General features: G+C 37.3%; 1 protein-coding gene across 3 annotated transcripts in view; it reads left to right on the forward strand.

Annotated features, from left to right (window-relative positions):
* Positions 1 to 9,952, forward strand: part of calcrlb (calcitonin receptor-like b) — an 85,146-nt gene extending 75,194 nt beyond the window's left edge. For 2 of the 3 annotated variants that reach the window (XM_087988958.1, XM_043693436.2), the window contains exons 8-13: positions 435 to 588; positions 2,045 to 2,105; positions 2,240 to 2,306; positions 2,469 to 2,687; positions 6,023 to 6,064; positions 7,356 to 9,952. In XM_087988958.1, the coding sequence (XP_087845084.1) occupies positions 435 to 588; positions 2,045 to 2,105; positions 2,240 to 2,306; positions 2,469 to 2,687; positions 6,023 to 6,064; positions 7,356 to 7,577 (765 nt within the window). In that variant the 3' untranslated portion in view covers positions 7,578 to 9,952. The other variant, XM_043693437.2, reaches the window with a different exon arrangement.
* The last annotated feature ends 2,638 nt before the right edge of the window (positions 9,953 to 12,590 follow it).

Genomic DNA, 12,590 nt, shown 5'->3' on the forward strand with positions numbered 1-12,590 from the left:
TTTTTCTATCATCCATGATTAACTTTCTTTGAACTGATACTTCAATTGCTCCAATGTGTTAGCACACTGCAGGGAATGCAGAGAAACAGCGGGCTAACTTTGCTGCTGTTTTTTCAGGTTGTCCTCTTCATTTAATTGAACTGCTTAGTTAATTACATGACATTTTCCAGTTTTGGCACTGTGTAATTAACTATGACCCACTGTATTACATTCACTAATCATAAAGCAAGAATTATTGCTTGAATAGCACTGACAGGTTCTAAACCTCGCAGCTTCTGCTGAATAAAATGGCTCTCAGTAAGCTTGTTTGATATTTAGTGCTGGGGCAAAATCTGACCTTGGTTCTGAAAGTTCTTCTCATTTCAGATCCAGCTTTTGTACGCTAAGGTGCCCCTACACAGTCACAGTGCAAGTCTTATCCTTGTTCTTTGCAGGTCAGCTGTAAAGTGTCACAATTCGTTCATCTGTACTTAATGGGCTGCAATTACTTTTGGATGTTGTGTGAAGGTATTTACCTTCATACATTGATTGTCGTTGCCGTCTTTGCTGAGAAGCAGCACCTGCTCTGGTATTACCTTCTCGGATGGGGTATGTATTTTCTAAACTGCAGTTTGGTGGTGACAATGTAGACCGTTTATTATATCAAATGCAGCACAAGCTTACATATGCATTTGTGTTGCAGGAGTGTTTGTGATTTGTGAATTTTGATCTCGCAGTATTAAGTAAAGGCCTGGCATTCTGAAAGTGAATATTAAAATTGGAAACAGGTTTACTTAATGCTTGTAATGAAAAGATTGTGAAGCAACAGGTAGGGTCGTTAGCATGTGGAAGTGGTACTTCAAACCTGTTTTTTTCAGAACTATCAATGGAAGGAGATTATTGCAGAGAAGAATTAATGAAGACGTAAGGCAAATGCTGTCATGCTCAAAACATGAGACGGTGACTACATGATTTGAGAGTTTGTGCTTCCATTATTTTATGAGCCTCCCAGGTCATTTCAGCTTAAAGGTTGAGTTGAAAATGTTTGGATAAAACTAGCAGCTAACCACAGTCTGGCAGATTTTCACCCTGGGTCAACTTGGATTAGCACAGGCCAATTTCCAGGTGCCCTTTAATTTTGGCAGGAGGCCTAGCCTGTTTTGTAGGTGAGGGCTCAGTAGCCAGCTGTGGAATCCCAGGGGAACCCTTTAGCAGTGAACTGCTGCAATATTTGACAGTCGGGTTAAGCCCGTGCTGGCAAAAGGTTGATTCCTGAAAGTAATTGATCTTGAGTTGGGAGGTTTGGAGGGGTGTGTGGGTGGATCTCAGAGTAGTAGTGTCCAGGCCAGGGGATCCCAGAGGGGCTTGCCTGATGACCAGTGAGAAGAGCAGCCCACCCTAAGGCTGCCACCACCTGACATTGAGCACACAGTCTATCTAATGTTCTCCTAAAATGACAAACCAGGTCCATTGTACATTCACAAGATCTGGATTTGGATGTTAAAGGGGTTTACTGCCTAACATAAGCTGCAGCTGGAGTTGGTACTTCATCTGTGCAATGATAAGGCTGGTGGAAGATTGCTGAAGACATAGCAGTGAATGAAATATGACAATACCTCATTACCCACCACTTCTTGGCCAATTTTTACTTGTCTGCAACAGACATAAATCCATTTAGAATGTGTTATAACCAATTGCCACCTTATCAGAGATTTTGTCAGCTGTACCTGGAATCAAAGCTGACTGAAAACCTCAGGAACAACCCAACAATGCCTATTTAAGCAAACTGCATAACAAAATGTTCAGTTTTCTTATTGATATCCGTACCACATTCAAGGAAATGGGTCATGAGCTGTTTCTATGGAAACACTGTCATTGTATCCAGTGCCAATTCTGAAGGTTAATGAGTTGGACAGTGCTCTATTAACTTTACATTAGGCAGAGGAAACAGCAGTCTGCCGATTACAACTTGCGCGGAACAGGATTACCAAAAACAATCTGCATTACAGCCAAACATTGACAATGTGAGCAACAGAATTGCCCAAATTAATGCTCTTCTTTGCAGGTTTCCCACTTATTCCAGCCACAATCCATGCAGTAGCCAGAAGCTTATATTACAATGATAAGTAAGTGATTAATTTGTGTGAACCTTCCCTTTCTCTTTCTTTATAATACATTTAAATTTGCGCAAAAAATCTCATGCTTTATAGTTATTTAAAATAGCAGACAATTTATTCTTTAAATGTTGTCTCTTGTACAGTTGCTGGATAAGTTCAGAAACACATTTGGTGTACATAATTCATGGCCCTATTTGTGCTGCCTTACTGGTAAGTTTAAATGACATTTTATTTTAATTGCATTTAATTTAAAAGGTTCACTGAAGAAACAGCCTATCATATGTATTAAGATACTGTTAAGTTAGCAACCAAATGAGAAAGCATGGTTCCAGAAGAACAGAAAATGACTGATACTTATTTTTGTTTCTGTAGGTGAACTTGTTTTTCTTGCTGAACATTGTCCGTGTCCTTATAACAAAGTTAAAAGTCACACACAGGACAGAGTCAAATCTTTATATGAAGGCAGTCAGGGCTACTCTGATTTTAGTTCCCCTGCTTGGGATCCAGTTTGTGCTGGTTCCATGGAAGCCAGAAGGCCGAATAGCTGAAGAAATCTATGAGTTTGTAATGCATATTTTCATGCATTATCAGGTAATCTTCATTATTAACCTGTAATTTGCGTTGTACATAGATTAAGAAATGAAGGCATTTCAGTGAAATGACTTAACTGTTTGAGAAGCATCAACATTTTCTTTCCCTTTAATAGAGGTTGAGAGTTTCCCTTTGAGTGTAATATCTTCATTTACAGCAGAAAGATAAGGCACTTGTCAATGTCTAAATAAGAAAGAATTAATAAAGTCAGCTTTAAACTGTCTATGTTTTTGTCAAGTTAAAATAATGCTAAAATACATCCTACACATAGAGGTGAGGGGAAAACAAAAGTATTGGTAATTTTGTACTGTGCTAGAATATTGACATACTTCTCAAACAGTTAAATAGTTTCATTGGATGCTGCCTAATCAAATAGTACAACTGGTTTCCATTAAGCCTCAAGCTATATATACGTTCATGTGAATATTTCAGACTGCTTCTGGCAGATTTTCAGTTCAAGTTGTAATGCATCAGACTAAACCCTCTCAAAGTATGTTAAGGAGATAACCTAAGCCATAACCTTTTCTTGTTTCAAAGCCAAATGGTAGGTGTTACATTCTAAATGCATTTCAGTTGATCAAACTACCAGTGTTTGAAGCAAAACATGCTTTATTCATGCACAATAGTTAAATTGCATATAAAAGAAAGAAGGACTGGAGTAACTTAACTCGACTGGAAAATCTAACAAAATAATAGAATATGTAACTGCTAAACAGCAACTGTTCCAATATAATAACAACTCATAAACACACCCTTGGCAAAGCAAATTCAGTAAAATAGATTGTCTCATGTGTAATTCTCTAGTCCAGGAGGAAAGAATATGAAGAGAAAACCTTCAGCGAGAGAGAGAGAATTCCAGCTTTTAGCTATAGGAAAGAAGAGAGAAGTGGCAGCTTTCACAAACCCAACAACTGCTCAAAGATATACTGATATTCTCGTTCTTTGGGAGTTTGACCCCACCCATTCAGGTTGCTTCTATTGTTCCAACTTTAAAGAAAAACATCCAAGGCCTCACAAGCTGTTTCCTTTATTGGCTTGACACAGACCGCTCATTGCGTCTGTCTCAACCTCTCTTCATAAAATAAAACAGGACAAAATACATTTCTTAAAGCTGTATCATCACCACAAAGTACAGTTTACTGTAATTTGAAATTTGCAACTCCCAGAAGCAAATAATGCTCTACTTGATGCAGCTGAGCACGATTTTAAAATGCCTTGCTCTGTGAAGCATCTTTTTCTGATGGAGTTTATTGGTAAAGTTATGTTAACATGTAATTTTGTATTTATTGTCTTGAACCTATTAATGGTAGTGATGTTTTGTATCTGTCATATTTACGATCAAGCAGATCTTGCTAATTACAAGATACAAAACATTGCTATCGTTAATAGGTTCAAGACAACAAATACAAAGTTACATGTTAACATCACGTTATCAATAAACTCCATCTACCATCCCATTACACATTTAACTGGTCACTTAATTCTTATGTGGGTACACAGTCACTGCCCCCTTTTTATTTATCCTGTGTAAGGCCTCACGTTGTGAATGCTTGCATCGAATCTATCTGCTGACCAGTAAAGGCTAAGCATCGCTAACCACATTCAAACAATGCAAATGCAGAGAAGTCCTGAAAGGGTATGTTTCCCTCATTTACATCTGCTTTCCATAAAACTGTCAAGATATTGGCAGGCATATTCTATGGCACCTGGCCAAGATATCGAATGGAACATGTGCCTGATGACAGAGATGTAATGTGGATATCCTCAAACGCATTTCCACCTGACAAACCCACTATAGGTCTGCCAAAATTGAGGTTATTTAAGCCTTTTAAGTGACCTATTCTTGACCATTTCTGCTTCCATCAGCATTTTACCCAGAGGTGTTGGTGATTGCATGGTAAAACTGTCATCTTCTTACTGGTGAAGACACCCTTCTCTGTGGCTGTCAACGTCTTGGAACAGAAAGAGTTATATTTTCAGCAAGAAATAATTAGAATTAGAACTGCACTCGCTGTTGAATATGGATCCTTTACTATGTCATTGTAGCAGACTCCTTCTGCTGGTTTATATAAATACAGTTAAAAATCACACAACACCAGGTTGCAGTCCAATAGGTTTATTTGGAAGTACTAGCTTTCGGAGCACTGCTCCTTCATCAGGTAACTGTGGAGCAGGATCATAACACACAGAATGTATCACAAAAGATTACAGTGTCATGCATCTGAAGCAATTTTTTGAACAAACCTTGATTGCTGTTAAATCTTGTTCAAGACATCGTTTCAGTTGCATGACACTATAATCTTTTGCTATAAATTCTATGTCTTATGATCCTGCTCCACTAGTTACCTGATGAAGCAACAGCTCTCTGAAAGCTAGTGCTTCTAAATAAATCTGTTGGACTATAACCTGGTTTTGTGTGATTTTTAACTTTGTCCAACCCAGTCCAACTCCAGCACCTCCACATTATAATATAAATATGGAATATCAGGTGAGAAAAAGCACTATTTTAAATGTAAAGCAGTGGCCATTCTATGGCTTGCACCTGGCCTCTGCAGATGAGCCCCACAACAACAATGATGAACTGCACTGAAAGATGCCCTATACTCAACACTGCCACCCCCCACTTACCAGTTTTCAGGGCTTGTCTTCCTGACCCCAGCATAATAAGTAAAAAAAATTAGCTTGCCTTTGAGAATCCCTAGAGTGTGGAAACACGCCCTTTGGTCCAACAAGTTCACACCGACCTTCCGAAGAGTAACCCACCCAGACCCATTCCCCCATCCTACATTTACCCATGATTAATGCACCCAACCTACAGATCCTTGAAAGCTAAGGACAATTTAGTATAGTCAATTCACCTAACCTGCACAACTTTGGATTATGGGAGAAAGCCAGAACACCTGGAGGAAACCCACACAGATATGGGGGAGAATGTGCAAACTCCACACAGACATTTGCCTGAGGTTGGAATCAAACCTGAGTCCCTGGTGCTGTGAGGCAGCAATGCTAACCACTATTTTTAACTTTGTCCAACCCAGTCCAAATCTAGCACCTCCACATTATAATATAATATGGAACCTCAGGTGGAGAAAAAGCACTATTTTTAATGTACAACAGTGGCCATTCTATGGCTTGCACCTGGCCTCTGCAGATGAGCCCCATGCATGGAGACACCCTTTTCCCCCAAAGCCTCAGCAGCCAGCGGCAGCCACCCTGAGACTCACTACGCAGATGTGTGAGCTTGGATTCTACTCTTGGTCATGATAGTGGGATCATTTACCTTTGATAAAACTCTGGCCTATAATTGACTTATTATTTTATCTTTCTTGTTTTAGGGCCTATTGGTGGCAACTATATTCTGCTTCTTCAATGGAGAGGTAATGTACTTTGCATGTTCTAATAGTTCATTAGAAACTATTTAAAGGAATATAATTTAGGAAAGACTTTGGGCTCATCGGGTGCCTTATTTTCACAGATCTTCTGTTTCATAATAACCAATGTATCCAACCAACTAATTGACATTTGTGAAGACCATTTCTCCAAAGACTAAGCTCATCTGTCAAAAATATTTCTTAAAATATTCTTCAGAAGGAAAGAATTGTGCATGGCATTATCAATCCACTGGAAAAATTTGGATTGCTCAGTAGTAATTGAGCAATTTCTATAGAAACACCATAGTTGTTGTCTTTTCATGTACACTTGTTCCAATAAATGGAGCATGCTATAACTGACCTGTAAGTGTTCTGATTTTGACACTAATTTGGAAACATAAAATGTGCTCATAATTTTATCACTTTGAGGAACAGAAATACTGATAAAAGTAACTTAATTGGCATCTTTCACCTTACAATTCCAAGTACAGCCCAGTCAATAGTATCGGATGAACTAACATCAACATGTTTACAAAGCTAAAGATATTACTAAAAACAGCCATACAATTTCAAAAGAACTGTAATTTCTGTCAAAGTAAATCTTAACCTAAAATTTCCCTTCATTTTCTAAGCATCTTTCTTGTTTATTAATAATTATCATATCTGGCTGTGTAATTTTGAAGGCTTTTGCATCTGGAAGCAGTTTTGGTAATCATTTATATACTCTCTTTTTCATAAAGAAGTAAGATGGCATACTGTAGATGCTGGAAATCTGAAACAAATACAGAAAGTGCTGAAGAAACTCAGCAGGTCTGGAAGCATCTATGGAGAGATAAACAGCATTAATATTTCAAGTCTGATGTGACTATTTTTCAGAGGAAACATATTGGACTCTAAATGTTAATTCTGTTGTCCTTTCCACAAATGCAGCAAGGAGAAAAGTTTGCTTTAAAACCCCATTTTAATTCTAGAGTTTGTACTATGGCAGAGTATGACATTCAGTTTAGGATATCAATATTTACCATTACATAAAAGAAAATAAAGACACATCAGCTATTATGGAGATTCAAAGTGTACTGCCTGACGGTGTAATAACTTCTTAATATTAGAGGATCATTCTCGAGATAATATTGATGGCTGTAGCCGTGAAATGAAGTGAGCCTCTGAAGCGATCGGTTCCAAACTGAAATAAATAGAATTACCAACTCCGATTTATCCTGTAAAGATTGAGATGAGATGTCATAGCAAAAGCTAATGCAAGAGGAATGATGTAGGAGTCTTGCTTTTCTTCTGACAGGTTCAAACTATTTTAAGACGTCACTGGATGCAGTACAACATTCAGTTTGGAAACAGCCTGACCCATTCAGAGGGCCTGCGTTCTACCTCTTGCACTGGTACTTCAATTACAGAAGTACACGGAGGTCTGTATAGTCATGAATCCAATGGTGAATATGTAAATGGCAAAACATGCCATGACATTGAAATCATTGGTCTGGAAACAGGAGAAATATGCACCTAAGGATTAACTACACACACGCTTGTATTGTTGAAGATTTCAACGACAGTGAGCATCTTCCTTTCACTTCAATGTAAGAGTTCAGCTGAGTCAGCGCTGAAAGTTATTTTCATCATCAAAATGTTACTTCTGAATTGGTTATTTCATATGAGATGAAGGGAAGGACCTGATGGATATATCCATGACCTGCAGGAATTTAGCTTTGTCTGCACTCAAAGTTATTTTCATCGTCGATACGCCTCTCTGCTGATTTTCAAGTGATTGTTTCGCGTGAGATGAATGAAGAACATAATGGATATATCCATAGCCTTTGACACAGTTGGAAGAAAGTATCCTGTACTGAAACAAGAGACTTGGAAATATTCTTGCATTTCTGGTCTTCTGACCAATGTCTCACAAACTGTCAGGCTGTGAAGGTCGGTGCAGTAGTAGATTCTAATTCCGCAGGAAGGTGGTCTTTGTCAGGTTGATAAGCTAGTATACTGGTTACTATACAATCACTCACTTGTGCCACTATTGTTATACACCTTACCAATTCAAAGCTCTCTGTGGTGTAACTTTCACTGATGTAGAGAAAAAAATCTTAACATTCCCTCAGGGTTTCAGTTCACTGCCCTAATTATATACTAGTTTTACGTTTTCTACATTTTATATAAAGCAGGCTCTTATAATTATTACACAAAAAGCTATATAACTATCTTGCAGTATTGAATTTTTGAATGTCATAATGCTGGAAAGTAAAATAGTGCTCAATTGTAACTTTGTTTACTTTGTAAATACAATTTGTGAAGTGTTGGCATATTTATTGCTTGCATAGTAAATATAGTAACAATGTAAAAAAGTATTCTCCTTACTTTTTTAGCTGGACAGTGCTTTGAAACATTGGTGATCATGAAAAGCTTTATATGAATGCAAGTCTTTCATTTACATTTTCTTGTTTTTTTGTAAAGATGCAATATTATATTTTTGATTTGTTTAATGTGTGATGATATTAACCATCAAAAATTGACCTATTTGCTGCCTTATATGTGTAATGCTTCTCAGTGATTCAACATGACATGAAAATGTATTGAATGTCTGACTTCCTTACAGTTATTGCAGAGGAGGTGGAAGAAAGGAGAAGGTAGTCTCTTAATTTCTTCAGGGAAAAGCTGGTATGAGTTTATTGAAGGCTGGGGGCTATTATTAAGCACCTCTCAATACACATGTTCGATTATTCCAATTTGAAACTCCGCTGGGTGGACAATAAATGCTAGCCCAGCAAGTGATATCCGCATCGTGTGAATGAGTTATAGTAAAATTTCATCTTGATAGTTTTTTTGAGTCCGTTCTATAATTTGTAAAGGTAATGTGACAGTATAGTAAACAATATTGGAATCTATTCATCATTATGCAATGTTACAGTGCAGAAATAGTTTCCTTTGTCCACTCTGCGATTTGTTTTGTCCACATTTTGCTTATTCTCACTCAATTGCTCAGTACCCACTAGTATTCTTCCCTTTACAAGGAATTATCCAAATAATTCATTCACTTTTTCATTGCATGTGGCAGTGTTCTAACCCTCTGAATGTCATCACTTTTATCATTTCTCCTGATCAGAATTTACTCCAAGAAATTAAACATTATTTGGAATGGGAAACCAAGCAAATGTTTAACTTTTTAAGAAAACTATTTCAACAGCAAAGGGTAATTTTATAATGGAAGTGGAGATTTAAACTTTTTTTGTTATCATAAACGGGCTACTTAATATTGTTAAAGTAAAATTAAAATAAATAATTCAGTAGTTTAATCTGACAGTTGTCAAAAACATGTTTTCAACATACTTTCAATGTCAAAAGTTGCACAATGGTCCTAACATGTATACAGTCTGACAGAATAAATCACATATAATGTCGGGATTAATGTCTTTTGTGTGTTTGGAATTGAAAGGATTATATAAGAAATATCATAATTTTTTACAACATTTAGTGTTTCTGAAAATTTTAAAAATACAGCTTTCAACCAAACTGTGGGGGATGTACTCTCCTCTTGCCTATTATCTGCTGTATGAATGCCAGAGCTTACTCATATTGTTGTTGTGGCTTTCACGTCTATTATTGTCTTTGTTAAAATGGTCATGGCCAAGTTGTCAAATGTTTTATTTTGTCAGTAAGAGAAACATTTATTGAATTTGTGTGATTATGATTGCAAGGTGACAGTTAAGGACTTAATGAATGAATATTGTTATACATCAGGAGCAGAAAATGCTATATAATGTCCTTTTGTGTTAAAAGGTGATAACAGATCCATGTTTCTGCAGGATGGTGTGACCATAACAGTTTAAGATAATTACACAAAGTTTATAAATATTTGAAAAAATGAAAATAAAAATTGTTCAAAATTTATTTCTGATGTACATCTTATTTGTTTTTTCAAAGTAATTCACAAGTATCAAACTATAGGATGAATATCAAGTTTTATAACAAGTGTCGTGCAGATTTCTTTTATTTTCAGATTATGCATTTCACTGCAGTGAACAATACTGGCAGTGTGTTCTGTCAGTACATACCATGGGAAAATAATTATTGTGATTTTCTGTGACAGAGCCTGTTCATAATGGGATCATCAAATTGGTCTTATCAGTGGTCTTATAAGCTGTTCTTATCCAATACAAAAAAAACTCAAACAAAAGCAAAAATGTCATTTCCTGTGGTGATGTTATTTGCTGTTGTGAAGTCACTTCCTGTTCCTTTTCTCAGGGGGTGGTAGATGGGGGTCTAACTCGATGTATTTGTTGATAGAGTTCCAGTTGGAATGCCACACTTCTAGGAATTCTCATGCGTGTCTTTGTTTGGCTTGTCCTAGGATCCAAAACCTCAACCTGAGCTACAAATCTTCTCACACTTTGATATGCATGTTAAAGCTGAGCACTCAAAACTGCCCTGGGCAGACTGTGTCCAATCCCAGAATGAGAATCAACCAATATAGCCTCGGGTCTGGGAAGACGATGGTGACTTTACCCGGTTTTTACCTTTTAGCTGACAGAAGTGGAATTAAGAAATCCATCCACATAAATGTATCTCATGGGTAAATACAGATCATCGAGGTACAATCCTAAAATGAGAACAAAGATTTTAAATTATTTTTATTTACTCACAGAATGTGGATGTTGCTGGCCCAATTCTAATTGTCCCTGAAGAAATGACGGTGTGTAATTTACCCAAACCACTGAACTGTGTGTTGTGAAGGAACTCATGTGGTGCTGCTAGGCAGTGTTCAGGACTGATTCAGGAGTAGCAGTATATTTCCAAATGAGGATGCTGACTGATTTGAAGGGGAAGTCCAAGGTGCTGCCATTGTCCTTCCAGGCGATACAACCAACAAGTTTTGAAGAATTTGGCAAAGTTGCTACAGTCCCAAAACAAATTTAGAAGAAAAGACAGTCAGCGGCACAGTCATGATTATCAAGAGAGAGAAACAGCAGCAGCCTTCGAAGCAGAAAAAAAGGAGGGCTCAGCATGCTGAAGGCAAAACCTTATTCAGATGCTGCTAAGAAATGTTGGGGGATGAGTATGAAAAGAGAGAAAAGCTAGTCCCTCTTAGAAAATACAGCCAACTCAAGACAAAAGGCTCTATAAGAAGCAACTAACTGAAGGGAAGAGAGGTTGTGCAGTGACAATTACACTGGCTTGAGGCCCAGGCTAATACTATGGGATCAGGAGTTCCAATATTATCACGGTAAGTAGTGGAATTTAAACTAAATTAATAAAACCTGGAAAAAGAAAAAGTGTAATGATAACTATCATTAATTGCTGGAAAAAGAACATCCCTGGTTCATTAGTGTCTTTTCGTCAAGGAAATCTGGCATCCTTCCTTGGTTTGGCCTACTTTTGACTTCAGATCCACAATAATGTAGTTGGCTGTTAATTGCAATCAGCCAGCTACTCTGTTCAAGAGATGGGCAAAAAAAATGCTTGCCTTACCAGTGATGCCCACATCCCAAAACAGTATTATGAAGAGGTTCTAAAAGGTAAATTTAGTGATCCCTAAGGATATAAGAGTAAAAGAATGAAGCAGGAGGAAAGACTTAAAAGAAACTAGAGTGTGGAAGCGAGTTTTCATCCCACTTTATAGCTACCTTGGTTCCATGAAATGGAACCATTTGGGAACATTGAGAAAATAAATTTAGACTGGGGCTTCAGAATTGGGAACGCCACAGCATTTATTTACGTTGAAAATGAGCAATTAAAAAAAAATACTAAAAAAGGCTAGCAGAACAAGAAAGTCAGGGAAAATTGAAGATTTAAGAGGACCAGAACTCTACAATCGAGCCACATTGTGTGATGGGAAATTTGATGGCATCTAGAGAATGAATGATGAATGAATGAATTATATGTTTATTGTCACTTGCATTTTACAGAGAGTAATACTGTAAAATACAGTGAAATGCTTCAAAAGTCACCATAATTTGGTTTCATTTTGAATAGTTTAAGAATAAGGGCAAAAGATATAACTGAAAGAAAGTCCTGAGCCCTGTGCCAGCTCACCAATGTCACCTGTGCTGCCACCCCTCCTCCACCACCTTGCTATCATCTGCACTGGACTACTATAGAGTCATACAGCATGGAAATAGACCTTTTGGTCCCACCAATCAATGCTGACCATAACCCTAAACTAAACTGGTTCCGCCTGCCTATGCTTGCCCCATATCTCTCCAAATGTTTTTTTAATTCATGTACAGTCAGTTCTTTTATAATGCAATGGTTGCGTTCTTGTGCAACCTCATATGATAGAAAAATTGCACTTTAGAATCAGCGCTGAAAGTGTTGGTAGTGTAATCATGTTACAGCAAACACGCGTCTTAAAAGTTCGTGCTTCAGAAACTGCGTCCTCAATTCATCAATCGCATTACAGTAAATTCACATTAACAAAATATGTGTTATAGCAGAACAACTTGTACTTACCTAAATGTTTTTTTAGAACTTTGTGATGGTACCCACATCAACCACTTCCTCTGCAAGTTAATTCCACACATGA

This window comes from Chiloscyllium plagiosum, unplaced genomic scaffold (assembly GCF_037043375.1).
Source record: "Chiloscyllium plagiosum isolate Xiang-an unplaced genomic scaffold, Cpla_swu_hap1 HiC_scaffold_7, whole genome shotgun sequence".
Lineage (NCBI taxonomy): Eukaryota > Metazoa > Chordata > Chondrichthyes > Orectolobiformes > Hemiscylliidae > Chiloscyllium > Chiloscyllium plagiosum.